The 15067-nt window shown below is 43.5% G+C and overlaps 1 protein-coding gene across 2 annotated transcripts in view; it reads left to right on the top strand.

Moving 5' to 3' along the window:
- The window catches only part of Slc22a2 (solute carrier family 22 member 2), a 41413-nt gene extending 28318 nt beyond the window's left edge, over window positions 1-13095 (top strand). The window contains exons 7-12 of one of the 2 annotated variants that reach the window (XM_029470862.1): window positions 234-448; window positions 2569-2677; window positions 3092-3204; window positions 7666-7765; window positions 11872-11987; window positions 12532-13095. In XM_029470862.1, coding sequence (XP_029326722.1) covers window positions 234-448; window positions 2569-2677; window positions 3092-3204; window positions 7666-7765; window positions 11872-11987; window positions 12532-12683 — 805 coding nt within the window. In that variant the 3' untranslated portion in view covers window positions 12684-13095. Of the gene's footprint in view, window positions 1-233; window positions 449-2568; window positions 2678-3091; window positions 3205-7665; window positions 7766-11521; window positions 11811-11871; window positions 11988-12531 lie in introns of those variants that run through there. The other variant, XM_029470863.1, reaches the window with a different exon arrangement.
- Window positions 13096-15067: the final 1972 nt, after the last annotated feature.

Here is a 15067-nt window from a genome sequence, read left to right as displayed (position 1 = left end):
TGGGTATAAAACAGTGGGTATAAAACAGTGGGTATAAAACAGTGGGTATAAAACAGTGGGTATAAAACAGTGGGTATAAAACAGTGGGTATAAAAGCAATGCCACAGATGGAAGGACAGACAAAAGGTCATGGGCAAAGGTCACTGCCGCCGACACTTCCTCTTCCCCAAGGCTCTCCTGGCAGGAATGTGTGCTCAGTACTTGACCTGACTTTGGCTCTCCTCTTTGCTCAGGTTCACGAGCTCTGTGCTCTACCAGGGCCTCATCATGCACATGGGCCTCGCAGGGGACAACATCTACTTGGATTTCTTCTACTCTGCCCTGGTGGAATTCCCAGCCGCCTTCATCATCATTCTCACCATAGACCGGATTGGTCGCCGCTATCCCTGGGCTGTGTCAAATATGGTGGCAGGAGCGGCCTGCCTAGCTTCGGTTTTTATCCCTGATGGTAAGTTCAGAGAGCAGGTGGCTTTGAGGAGAGCAAGCCCAGCACAAAGCCTTGCTAGAACATCCCAGCAACTCCCTTGACCTCTGTATAATCCTGCACTGTAAATGAGGGAAATCCCATACTGACAGCAACCACCTGTGTCTTTCCTTATGAAATGTTTGTTTGAGAAAAGGGAAAAATGGCAGTGAAACAAATCCTTTTAGCCATGTGGAGCTTTGTTCGAGGCCATCATAGATGAGCAATCACTTGCAAATATGCCCACAGCTTACTGGCTCTCAGGGACAACCTCTGGAAGAGCAGTCAGTGCTCTTAACCTCTGAGCCCTCTCTCCAGCCCCTAAGCTATACTTTAAAATGTGTTTGTATATGTATATTTTATTCATGTCTGTATGTATTATACATACATATTTAAAATTTATTCATATGTACACCTATACATATGGGCATAATCTCACCCACAGTCTGTTGTTTTGTTTGCTCTAAGCCTTTAGACTGGAAGGAGAATAATGTTTGCTTTTCTTTCCATCACATGACTTCTATGAAGTATCCCAGCCTTGGAAACTGGCATCATAGTGTTATTATAAAAGTTGAAGTGTAACATTACAAATCTCTTAGACATAGAACTATAGAGACAATAGAAAGATCGGGAATGTTCAGGAGTGGAAGGGGAAGGGCAGAAGACTTTTAGGACAAGAAAACCCTCTGTGTACATGTGTCCAGATCTACTTAGAGTAGCTCCTTGGGTCAGCAATGGACTCTGGGTAAGCATGCTTTATCAATGCAGATTCATCAGCTGGTATGAGTGCCTACTCTGGGAAGAATATTGATAATGGAGGCAGTTATATGCATGCCAGTGGGGCAGCCGTGGGAAGTCTGTACTTCATTTTTGCTATGAGCCTAAGCTATACTTTAGGTTTCAGATAATTTTTGTTTTATTCTGTGTTTTGTGGTGTCTGTTTTGTTGGTTGGTTGGTTGGTTGGTTGGTTGGTTGGTTGGTTGGTTGGTTGATTTTTTTCTTAAGACTTTATTTGTCATACACACACATACACACATGATGAATATACTGTAGCTGTCTTCAGATACACCAGAAGAGGGCATCAGATTCAATTACAGATGGTTGTGAGCTACCATGTGGTTGCCAGAATTGAACTCAGGACCTCTGGAAGAGCAGTCAGTTCTCTTAACCACTGAGCCATCTCTCCAGCCCCTAAGCTATACTTTGAAATATATTCATATATGTATATTCTATTCATGCCTGTATGTATTTTACATACATATTTTAATATATATGCATATATACATGTATACATATGGGCATAATCTCACCCACAGTCTGTTATTTTGTTTGCTCTAAGCCCTTAGACTGGAAGGAGAATAATGTTTGTTTTTCTTTCCATCACCTAACTTCTATCACATATGTATGTATGTATGTATGTATGTATGTATGTATGTATGTGTGTGTGTGTTTGTATGTGTGTATGTGGATGTGTGTACATGGGTGCATAAAGGAATGTCTGATCCTCTGGAGCTGGACTGCTGCGGCAGTTATAAGAAGTCTGCTACGGGTACTGGGAACCAAACCTGGGTCCCAGTTTGTAAGAGCAGCAAGTGTTCTTAACTAGAGAGTCATTTCTCCAGTCCTGCGTGTTTTAAAAGCGAGACCACTGGTCCTGAAGAGATGGCTCCACATGTAAAACAGTTCCCATGCAAGCATGAGGGCCAGAATTCAGATCCTCAGAATCCACATGAGTCCCAGCAAAGACACAGGACCCCTAGAGTAAGTTGGCTAGCTAGACTGTCTCAATTGGTGACCTCTGTTCTAGTGAAAGATCCTGCCTGGTTATATAAGGGGCAGGTTGATGGAGGAAGACCCATGACATCAACCTCTAGCCAGCATGCAGAGGCATGCATGCACATACACACACTTTAGAACTCCATCTATGGTTAGAGCATACAGATCTGCAGAGGTTGCTACATCTATCTCACATTAGTAGAGAACTATTCTTGCTTCCCCATGTCTTTCTGCAATGTGAAGTTTGTCCTTTCAAGTCCACTCTGGAGCCCTGTGTGAAGAAAAGTGACTATATGCACAGTGCATGAGTGTTGGGTTTTCCCCTCAGATCTACAGTGGCTGAAAATTACCGTGGCGTGCTTGGGTAGAATGGGCATCACCATGGCCTACGAAATGGTCTGCCTGGTCAACGCTGAGCTGTACCCCACATACATCAGGTGAGTGGGGTCACGTGGGGTTGGGCTAGAGAGCCTTACTTCTCAAGACACAGTGAAGGGTTAGGTGGGTGGTTAAAGGCGGTAGCCAGCCACTCATGCTCAGGCTTACAGGCTGAATGAAGCACAGGACTCAGGAGCAAGACCATGATGCAGAGCAACCAGAACAGCTGAGTGGTTTATGGCATGAGTCACGTGATGGAACAAAACACAAACATCACTCTGTGTCCAGTCTGAAGGCATAGAGCAAACAAAACAATAGACCGTGGGTAAGATTATACCCACCCATCATTTCTGCACATCAATATGAACAGAATCAAATAGTTGTCTGTTCTCAGACGTTTAACAGCCTGGGGAGTGCAGTGGTAGGTACCTCCTACAGGAAGTTAAAGGTTAAATTGGTTTCCTGTGACTTAGGAATCTTGCTGTCCTTGTCTGCTCCTCTATGTGTGACATTGGCGGCATCATCACACCTTTCCTGGTCTACCGTCTCACTGACATCTGGCTGGAGTTCCCGCTGGTCGTATTTGGTAAGAAAGTACCATAGCTTTAGTTACTAGTGATCAGTGACATGGGATTATTTTAATGCTCTCAAGTTAGTGCCAACACTGGGCTATGGAACTGAGATCTTAGAAGCACCAGTTGAAGGCAAGATGAGAATAAAAGACATTTCCCTGAAGCACCCCCACCCTCCTCTCTAGTGACATTCATTCCTTTCAGATCTGTCAAAGAAAGAACCCTTCTGCCTCCATTCCCCAAGCACTCTTACTTCATCACTTCAAAGACAGATGTTTAAAATTTCAAAACCCTAATAGTAAGGAGTTCACAACTAATAACATGTGTCAACAAGACAGAGCCCATGTATTGATACTCACCCCGCCTCTATCCTTTCCCCCAATGGAGTTCTGGATGAGGCATGGCATGGCCCCTTCTGCTACAGCCAGGGGAGTCAGAAGCTAATAGGGATCACCCAGCTGCTTTCTAGCCCTCTCCATCCCTCCTTGCTAGTGAGTGGATAGAGTATGTCAGCCTTTATAGATACTGATCACAAAATCTAGAAAGGTCTCGAAGACCCTGAGCACCCCCATCCAGTCACTGTGCGCTGCCCTCTGCCCTGCTGCAGACTATGGGGCAACTGCCTGCCTATATGTGTCCACAGGAATAACTGTGGATTCAAACCCAGGCTCACATTGACCTGCTCAGCGTAGCTTGAGTGCCTCAGTACACCACTTCAATCTACTTTCAGTTCCACCCTGAGAGGCTTTTAGACTCGGTTAGAGCTACCTTATCCTGGGACACACCACACTGACTATTCTCCTGGACTCCCTGGCAAATGCACCCACTCCTGCTCTCTTGGAACTACATACCACCCCCTATACTTACCTTGGTTTATTCCTTCCCTTCCCTCACTGTTGATTTGTGAGAGGGAAGTTTTCCACACTGGAAGGCCTGCCAGGGAAAGTTTCAAGCTGTTGCTACGACTCTCCATCAAAACAGACCCAGTGAATTTTTCCACATTCCATCTTATTAACAAGATGGCCAACACTGATAGCACATTGGCTCTTTACCCTGAGATACCCAGAGTTACCAGGCCCACTGACAAGAGGCCCCAAAACTCCCAAGCACTGGCTGAGGGGTCAGCAGGACATTTCTGGACATCAAATAGAGGCTCTGTGTTTCTGTAACCACCACTACTTAGCAGGTCTAAGCAAAGTCTAGGCCCATATGAAGTGCTGTGGTCCCTTGCCCCATTTCACTTTCTACTGGGGAACAAAAAGGACTGTATTTCAAAGACTGTAGCAAACTCAAAGACAGTCCCAAGTTTACCTCTGTAAGGCTTTTTGTCAACTTCCTCTGCCCACCTTTAAGCTGATGGCAAGAAGGTAACTAAGATTCCTCCCTCCCTCTCTCCCTCCCTCCCTCCCTCTCTCCCTCCTCTCTTCTTTCTCCTCCTCTCCTCCTCCTCTTCCTCCTTTTCTTCCTCTTCCCTTCCTCCTCCTCCTCTTCTCCATCTTCTTCCCCTCTATTTCTCTCTCTCTCTCTCTCTCTCTCGCTCGCTCGCTCGCTCGCTCGCTCGCTATTTCATCTAAGAAATATAAAAACACTGGCCAAGAGCTCCCTGGCAGGCTGGGTGTGGCTCAGTGACATAGCATTTGCTCAGCACAGCCCCAGTGCGATCCATGGCAGCAGGACAAAACAGATCACAATCACATGGAAAGTGGGCAATGCTATCCTGGTTAGCAGAGCTGATTCTTGCATATATAAAAAGCTAATCATGTGACCTACTATTCGCTGGACTTCACTGTCTTCAGACTCAGAGGTAGAGAGGTGTGTTAGGGCATTCCTGTGATCTCAGCACTTGGAGAAGCAAGTATAGGAGGATCTGGGCTGCTGGCCTAGTTTCATGTCCATTGCTGTGACAAAATACCCTGACAAAAGGGCAACATAGGGAAGAAAAGTGTTTGGCATAACTCACAATTCCAGGTCACAATCCACATTGTGTGGGGGTTGTAACTTCAAGCAGCAAGTACCATCACCCACAGTCAGCAGAGATCAGTGTGTCCATGCTCGCTTGCTTGCCTATGCTACAGAATTTTTCAGCCCTTATACAACTGCCTTGCCTAGGAATGGTGCCACTAACAGCGGGCAGGGTCTTCCCACATCAACTAAGTTAAGACATTCCCTCATAGAGACCTCACCCATAGGCCAACTCAATGTAGGCAAGAGTCTCAGAGACTCACTGAGAGTCTCTTCCCTGATTCTAGGCTATATCAAGATGGCAATGAATGCTAACCATCACAGCTATGTAGTGAAATCCTCTAAAGGAAAAGACTCTTGAGTCAGATGAAGTAGCTGAGTCTTGCTTGCGTTTGTTGCTCATTACAGGATAGATCATCCTAAGAGGTTTGAGGAATCTAGAGAAGTTAATTATGTTCACCCATGACCATAGTTCATACCATGGATCTGGCCTTATCCTAAGGACTTGGCAAGCATTTGTTCACACCAGTCAGAACAAGCCTATGAGGTAGATTTTGTCACTTGACAAAAGACAGAAAGTCAAAGTCCTCTCAGGACCTTGCCAGGTCCTCAGACCAGCCAGGAAGCAGAGTCAGACTCTCAGCACTGGGCTTGTGCTTGAGCGCTTTGCCCTGTGGGTTAATTTCTGCTGTTTTCTAACGAGAACTGGAGTCCAGCACACAGTTACTGTGAAACCCCAAACCAATGAAGAACTAGCACCCCATTTGCTATACTCTGTTATGGGGTGGCTGGGGGAAAATCAAAGCACACCTCTTAAAGTTATATATCTCCAATTTAAATCTAAAAGCCAAAAATATTAGTGTGGTTATTATTAAAAATTACAACTAGAGACTAAAACAAAAAAACAAAGAAAGCTGTGTGGCCATCTGCAGTCCAGTGGTCAACCACTGAGTTTGGCCTGCATTGCTTTTCCAAACTGAGGATTGAACCTAGGGCCTTGTATGCTTGTATGTGCTAAGCAAACTCTCTACCACTAATATACACCTTGGTGGGTAGAGAGGAGGTTAAAAGTGTTCTAGCTTCCTTTCTGTTACTCGTATTTAATAAACTAAAATAAAATAAAATAAAATAAAATAAAATAAAATAAAATAAAATAAAAAATAAACCCTCTGGCCAAAAGCAGCTTAGGATTTATTTAGCTTACACTTCCAGGTCACATTCCACCACTGAGGATCTCAAGGCAGGAACTTAGAGCCAGGAACCATAGAGGAACCCTGCTTCCTGGATCACTCTCTGGCTTCCTCTGCTACCTTAGCCCAGGCCCACTTGCTTAGGAATGGCACCACCCACAGCAGGCTAGGCCCTCCTATATCAATCATCAATGGAGAAAATCTCTCACAGAGGTGGCCACAGGCCAGTCTGATCTGGGCAATTACTCAAATGAGGTTCCTGCCTCCCGAGTGACTCTAGGTTGTACCAAGTTTACAATAAAAGCTAACCAAGGGGCTGAGTGATTCTTCAGTGGTTAGGGGCACTGGATGCTCTTGCAGAGGACCTAGATTTGGTTCCCAGCAGCCGCATAGCAACTGATAACTGACTGGAGGATCCCATGCCCTCTTCTGGACTCAGCCGCACTGTGCCAACATACATGCAGGCAAAACACCCACACACGTAAAATAAAACGTTTAATTACTTTAATTAAACAGCACAGAGACAATGCCTCATTACATAGGTCATATTGACCTTGAATTCACAGTTCTCCCACCTTACTCTTCCAAATGGTAGGGTGACAGGTGAGTACCACCATTCTCAGGGCTCTGAATATCTAGGCTTGAACTAAATGGCTTCATTATGCTTTGTGATAGTATTATACATGCATAAAGAACAATGTGCTGTTCTTTTATGAAAAGGACTTGACTATATTCATTCATGGTTTGTGTGTGTGTGTGTGTGTGTGTATGTGTGTGTGTGTGTGTGTGTGTGTGTGTGTGTGTGTGTGCATGTTTGCATGGATGAGGAGTTTGTTCTCTCCTACCATGTGGGTGGGACCTGGGGATTGAACTCAAGCTTAGCAGAAAGCTTCTTGAGCCATCTTGCCAGCCCTCACGCAGTTACTCTTGGTGGCTAGCAATGGCCCGTGTCTCTGACTTGTTCTCAGTGCTGAATGCTTTATATTGGCAGAGTTATGTTCTTCTGCATATGGCTAGGGTTTTTTTTTTTTCATAGTTATTTTCTAACTCTGAAATTTCTTAACTCTGTGGCAATGTCCCATAGCCTAGAATAACCTTGACTCAAAATGTTAAGTATTTCATTTCCCTAAAAGGATTTGTAACCCAATGGTGTTTGGCATTGGGTGTATTATTTATGGTGGAAAATAGGGTGTTGAAAGGTGGCAAGGGAGTCTATAAATAAGAATGGGAAAACATACCCCCCAAAAGAGAGAGGGAAACAAGGGGATCCTAATTTTAGAGACTGCCTTTCAGCTCTTGATGTGATTCTCATCTGTGTCTCAGCTGTGTTTGGCCTTGTTGCTGGGGGACTTGTGCTATTGCTACCTGAGACCAAAGGGAAGGCTCTGCCTGAGACCATCGAGGATGCTGAGAATATGCAGAGGTAAGAACCTGGGCTCCCCAATTGAACTCCTCCACAGACATTTAGAGACACTTCTGAATCCGACTTGGAAGAAGGATTAGGCTGAATTCCACATCTCATATCAAGAGATCAAAGCAAACTACATCAAAGCATTAGACATCAAACAGAGACAAGAAATCAGTGGAAATGCCATAGGAGGATTGGTTGTAATTCACAGCTTCATAATGGGCAAGGTCAGTCTAAATGTGACAAAAAAACAAAAACAACAACAAACACAACAACAACAACAAACGGTCCAGGGCCTATGGGAGAGGGATTAATCTGTATGCATTCACCATGGAAATACAGAGTTGAATTGAAACACTGTCATCACTGGTAACCCTGGATAAAGTGTTTAGTACTATACAAAGGGCTGGCTCTCTGAATGTATGTGGAAAGCTCTAACAAAACCAAGGGAGCTGGGCAATGGTAGTGTGCAGCTTAAATCCAAATACTTCGGAGGCAGAGGCAGGAGGGTCTCTGTGAGTTTGTGGCCAGCCTGGTCTACAGAATGAGTTTCAGGACAGCAAGGGCTACACGGAGGAACCCTGTCTTGAGAAAACAAAACCAAACAAAAAAACATGAGAACATCTTCCCTCCAAAAGGGAAGGGGCTGGGACCCCTGACAGACACACAGAAAGGAAAGCGAATCAGTCACACACACGTCCATGAAAGTGAGCCCCACCTCCTTCACAACCAGAAATCTGAACTGACGCAGCACAGGTATCCCTCTGTGTCGTCAGAGATCAAACTACCCGGAGCACATGGCACTTGGGAAGAATGTGCAGGGCCCAGCAGCCCCCATGTGGCTGTGGATAACACACGGAATCCTTCATGGCAGCGAAATGTGTGGGCAGAACTGACTGTTAAAGAGTCTTTTAACGCAACAAAAGGTTAGAAGAACCTAAATGCCCTTCAGTTGGGAGTCCAGTTGAATAAATTATTGTATGCCATACACCAAAGCACTGTGTAGCCACTAAAAAGAATGATACAGCTTTACATCCACTGGTAAGAAAAGTCCTCAAAAATACATTGTTATTAGTAAAAGCAAAACAAAGCATGGAAAAGCATTCATTCTCACATTTTGGGTAAACACAACATAAATATGTAGACATATAAATATAAAATAGTATTGAAAATAAAATGACAAAAGTATAGAAATATTCAAGTAGCTCCCTTACATGAGGTTTTTATTTCCATTCTTTCTATAACCTCTGGTTATAGAAATATAACCTGTGTTCCCTCCCATAGAACTTTTCTAAAGTGAGAATTGGCACATAAGCACAGCTCCCAGGATCCTGTGATAAAACTAGATGTGGGAACCTGGAACAGGCATCTCCTCTTGTTGGCAATTTATGGGAGCCACCAGATGGTGGCTCTACTCTTTGGAGAGCAAACCTTTTGGGGTAGACCACATTCCCCCATTTCCTATTGTCCTGGGCCTGGTCCACTACTATTACTGTCTGGTTCCCGTGACTATTTGCATTTGAAGTGCCTAAACTAAAGCTGCTACTCCCATCTGAAGGCACTTTCCTATGCACGGTGCCCTCTCCTCTGGAGGACAGAGACTCCATCCTGAGCATAGTCACGTATCTACAGCTGTCATGTCCTGGCAGAATAAACCCCAGACTTGTAGCATGTACCAGTCAAAGTCCCTCCAGGTTTTTCTTCAGCTAGCTCCAGCGGCAGGTGGAGAGTCCTACATGAAGTTGAGGGACACAGGCATAGACACACATGAGTTATCTTGATAGTCACAGGCTTTGGGATTTCATGGGAAAGTGAAGAGAATGCTGAGTTAGCTATTAGGCTAAGGGTCCTGCAAAGAGAGGCAATAGGCAGAGTGCTCATAAGCCGGAGGGCAGGCCACAAAGTTGGTACTGAGAGCACACTCCTGTTATGTGTCCCAGACGTAAAGAACAGGACCAAGAAGGAGCCCCTTCCCTGCCAGCAAGGGCTCTCAGTCTACCTAGTTACAAACACAGCCTGTCTGACTTGTGTGGGTGATTGTCCTTCACCCCCTAAGCCTGCCTCCTTTTCTGTAAATGACGTACAGTAGGAGCAAACAATTTTAGGACTCTCAACTGGTACTTTCCAAAGCTTTTTCATACATTCTCTCATCAAATGCTCACGAAATGGGTCTTACCATTAACCCCATTGACAGCTGAAAAGGACACAGGCAGACGGCTCTGTCACATAGCCATTAAGCAACAAAGCCACGGTGCCAATTGGGCCAGCTAGGTTCCATGGCCATAGCCTCTGCTTATCACAAGAGGACTGCTCATACCTAGGAAAAGACATCTCCACCTGCAGGGCTAGGCATTCAGACTGTCAGTCAATACACTTGCTGCTGTTCTTGCTATTTCTGGTGTAGAGCTTGCAGTTGCTCAGTCTTCCTTACATTGTGCTATTTGTTGTTGCTGCTATTCATGCTATTTTTCTTGGTGCTCCCATAGCCATTGACATTACAGTTAACACGGCTACTGCTGCTGCTGCTGTTGATTCTGTCATTGCTGCCCATTGGTGCTGCTGATATTAATGCCACTATATCTGTCACTGATGTAACTGACAATTCCACCACTGCAGTTGCTACTGCAACTGTTGCTGTTGTTGCTGATGAAGCTGCTGCCATTGTTGCTGATACTCTTGTTGCTAATGGTACTGTAGCTATTGCTCTCAGTGCTATTGTTACTGATCTAAATCATTGCTGCAGCCAGCAACAGCAGCTATTGGTATTGTTACTACTGCTCCTGTTGTTACTGACTCTAGCGTTGTTGCTCCTGCTGTTGCTGATGCTATTGTTGCTGCTGCTGTTAATGATAACGATGTTGTTATTGCTGTTGCTAATGCAGCTATTGCTTTTGTTGCTGTCATTGTTGCTGCTGTGATTGGTGCTGCCATTGCTACTACTGTTGGTGTTACCATTGCTACTGCTACTGCTACTGCTGCTACTGTTGCAGCTGTAGCCGTTACTGTTGTTACTGCTACTGCTAGTGTCACTATGACTAGTTGAAATGCAGACATTGCTCTTGATATTTCTATCATTGCTGCTATTATTGGTGCTGCAGATTCTGTTGTTACTGATGCTAATACAACTTTTTTTTTGCTGCTACTATTGTTGGCGATAATGCTGTTGCTGCAACTGTTGATATTGCTGCAGCTGTTGTTGCTGTTATTGTTATTGCTGCTGGTACTGATGTTTTTTGTTGCTGTTACTAATGCAGCCAGTGCAATCATTACTGCTATCAATTTTGCTGCTGCCACAGTTGATGTTTTTATTGTTAATACTACTGTTATTGGTGCTGTTCTTTCCCTTACTGTTATAACCAAGTAACTGTTGTCACTGCTGTTGTTATTGTTTCTGCTGCTAAACAACAGTTACTGATGTTGCTTCAGTTGCTGAAAACAATACTGTTTCTGCTGAGGCTATTTTTAGTACTGTTGATGTCATCATTGCTAATAATGCTCTTGGTGCTTATCGTTATTGCTACTATTGCAGTTACTGTTACTGCTACTGTTGTTGTTATTTCTGTTCCTGTTACTGTTGTAGTTGCTGTAGTCACTGTTGCTATCCTTACTGTTGCTGCTGCTGAAACAGTTCTTGCTGTCACTGTGGCTGTTGTTCCTGTTATTCTTGCTGTTGCTGTTGTTACTGTGGGTGGTGTTGCAGTTACTATTGTTGGTGCTGTTACTGTGGCGGTCGCTGTAGTTAATGCTGTTGCTGACTGTAACCTCCTTCAGCCTAGGCAGGCTGGTTCAGACTGTATGCCACTGAGGCGGGGCCACCTGCGGTGCTGCTTCTCCAACTCAACTAGTTTCCTTTGATGTAACACTGCCTGACACCTGCCCTGAGGCCGAAACAGTTCTCCAAGATTTTCCAGAGTTAACTGCAACCTGTGAATTTGGCGACTTTCTGCTAAAAGGCTGTGCTGACAACTTAGCATCTCAACATCAAGAAACTTGGGGTGACAGGGGATGGGTTTCCCTCTTTATAAGCGCAGAATTTTATTAAACGTTGGAGCCTTGAACAGACTAGCTTGTCTAGGTTTCCATTATTTCTCGACCCGCCTAGGTTCCCTCTTCTCTTTCAGCTCTGGTTGCCTCCCAGGCTCAAATCCGGACATGAGAGCCACAGGCTGGCTCCAACAATTTGGCGTACCAACACGGGGCCTGGGAATGGCAGAAGACGCTGGAAAAAACACTGCTGGTATGGAGCTCCACAGATAGGAAAGAATTAGAAAATTTGTACTGGAGCACGGTGAAGCAATGGGTAAAAGGTTGCTAGGGGTGCGGTACGGTCTAAGCTGGAACAGCGCTGACCCGCGCGCGCTGGATTCACTTAGGTTCAGCAGTGATATCAGGATCTAGGAATGCAGCAGGCAGTCTGCCGCAACTTTCAGAAGCTGCTTTTTAGGCGAGAGAAATATAAGGGTGTAAATCAATGGAACAGGCAGATGGCTGCAGTTGGGAACTGCATCAGGCAGAAGAAAAGTGGATTTTGAAACTCTCCCAAAGACAGAGAGAAAATTGGGGGAATCCCCTCTTGTGTGCGTGCTGGCCAGTGTCTTTGTTCTGAGTGTCTGTCTTATGTTTTCTGAAATGAACATGTGCTCGTTGTGTTGGTTTGTTGTCTGTGTTTCGTCCCTTGTTTCTGAAGCATGGCGCAGTCTGAGTTTGGATCCGACTGAGTTTGGTTTCTCTGGTGTTTGTAGACGATGGGGTTTTCTGAAATGTGCGCTTGGTATTTGCAGCTGTCCTTTGGGGCCATAAGGACCGGAGGTCTGTGGTCAGCAGATGTGCTAGGAAGACCGCTGCCGCCCTGGGGGATGCCCTGGGAAGCGGGGAGAGCAAGAGACGCCTGGTAGTCTCCGGAGATCGGTTGGTCAGAGAGACAAAGTTCTGAAGCGGAAGCTTACCCTTCCAAAATCGTCTAATTCTTTGGCCTGCTTATGGAGGACAAGAAAGGGTCGCATGTGTCTGGATCTGTTGGTCTCTGTTTTGTGTATTTTTGTGTATGTGTTTAGAGCTATGTGAAAATCTAGAGAAGTGAATTATACCCTGACTAGAGATAGTTTACACATGAGAGAACAGGCTTAAGAAAAGCAGTACTCTCCGACTAGCTAGGGATAATTTGGTGAAAGAGAAAAAGAAAAAAATAAATAAACAGTATCAATTGGCCTTTGGAGCCCTGCACCTGTAGTTAGAAGTCTAGTGTGGCTGGAGAAGCCCATGCTAGGAACTGATGGCCTTTTTTCCTACAAAAATCTCTGTGCTTGTGATTATTGTGTTTAGCTGTTCACAAGGTGCTTTTTATTTTATAATTATAGCTAGAAAAATTAAAATTCTCTGATTGGTCTAAGTGTAGCCGCTTCATTTGGTTTTTTTTACTGATAATGTGCTCTATGTGTCTTCACAAGAGTATAAGCTCATAGTTATTGGTTAGGATTAAATAATTGTAACATTGGTAACAGAAGGTTAGCCTTAAATTGACAACTCAGGTTTGGAGTCTTTCAAACACATGGCATAAGCAGGTGAAAAAACTAGGCCTCTTAGGAATACTTCTAGTTGAGACAATATCTAATGTGATTCTTATCCTAGAAAGTAGAATTAAAGATAAGATTTAAAACAATGACTCTTTAATGGAGCATTAAAATTTACACTGTCGTACTTTCATAGGTATAAATTGGCAGCCAAATTATGTAACGTGACAGTAAAGTTCCTAATATTGGTTCTAAAGTGATATATTGCTTTGGAATTGGGTATTGCTTTCCCAAGGCTGTAGATATTATTCTAACGTTGCATAAGAAACTTAAAAATCATGGTTAAAAATTGCCAGTGTTCCATTAACTGCAGCTGGCAGTTTGATCTCAAATTTAAGATTTTATACTCACCCATATATTGTTAATTAAGATTATTACAAGAGTAATCTGCTTATGAGAGCGCTACAAAACTAGACAGAGTTATATAGATGTGTTTGTTTTTTTAATTAGACCCTCAGACAGTAGATTTTGGCTATAATTGCTGCCTGGAAAGAAACTGCAGTACAGGCAAATTTTTCTCAGCACCAAGGTTATAAAGAAGGTTAACTATAACTAATCTTAAGAAAGACAAAAATTAGAAGCATAGACAGACAGTCGAATTGTCACAAAATCTGTCCTCATCACAGGAGGGCAAAAGTGCTTGGGTTAGAAAATTTTTCTTATGTTCGAGTTAATGCAAGTTCAGAGCAGCCTCAGGGAAGTTGGCGCGAAATCTCCTTTGTTTCGCAATCTGTGACTAGGGATGTTCTGAGAACCTCCCCCCTCCCTGCCTTCAGGGAAAATTCCTGTTAGCTAAAAGAACATTGTTACACATCTAGCCAGGTGCTGTTCTAATAAAGTTTTAATTCAAGGTTTATAAAAGGTCAATCAGGCTGTAGAATTTATCAGGACATTTGCGATTTGACTTGCCTACTTTATATAAAGTTATTATAGATTTAAAAGTTTGTTTTTTCTTTTGCATCTGGATAAATTGTAATGGGCTTGCTTCTAGTGAGCTTGTAATCACTGGAAAATTTTGCCTCTAGGTGTGGCTTAAATAGCTTTACCTCTTGTAGAAAAATTCTTATGGTCTCTCCTTCAATACAAGAAGCTAAGAGTTTGATTCTTTCAGTGTATATTGTTTCCTAAGTGAAAAGTGTTTTATTAGCTAATGATTTTTAAGGGAAGTTTACTTTAAATCCTTGCTCTCACACAATGAGCTTTTTAATTCTGGAAAGTAGCTGTTGCTCCAGAAAAGATTCAGAGGCAATATCTTTTTAATACTTCGGGAATCGTGGTACAGAAAATCCAAGAAGGAAAAATTGATTCGCTTCAAAAATTTTATTTTTAAAAGCTTCCAGGAGATGTTAATTGGCTGAGACCTCACCTTGAGGCCTTAAAGCAACTTAAACCTCTGTTAGGTGCTATCTAGTGAGATTCAAGATTACTGGTGAGAAACAAAGAGGCTTTGAAACAAAGAGGCTTTACAGAAGGCAAAAGAAACTTCTATGATCAATTGTTATCAATTAATCAATGGTAATTAAGTATTACCTGCTTATTTTATTTATGTGCCCACAGCAATTCCTTGGCAAGAGAAAACATTGTCATAAATCATCCTTCTTCGCCTAAAAGTAAAGTTTTAACATCCTATTAAGGCTGCTGCAGGGCTAACAAAGAATTATAAGATAAATTCATATAGTTTGGGATAACTATAACAAAAATTGTGTCTTAAGAACCTGACTAAGTGTCTGTTCCCTGTTCCAAACAG

The sequence above is a fragment of the Mus caroli genome, chromosome 17 (assembly GCF_900094665.2).
Source record: "Mus caroli chromosome 17, CAROLI_EIJ_v1.1, whole genome shotgun sequence".
Classification (NCBI taxonomy): domain Eukaryota; kingdom Metazoa; phylum Chordata; class Mammalia; order Rodentia; family Muridae; genus Mus; species Mus caroli.
The sequence above is the reverse complement of the archived record's forward strand: the minus strand, read 5'-3'. Positions and strand labels throughout refer to the sequence as shown.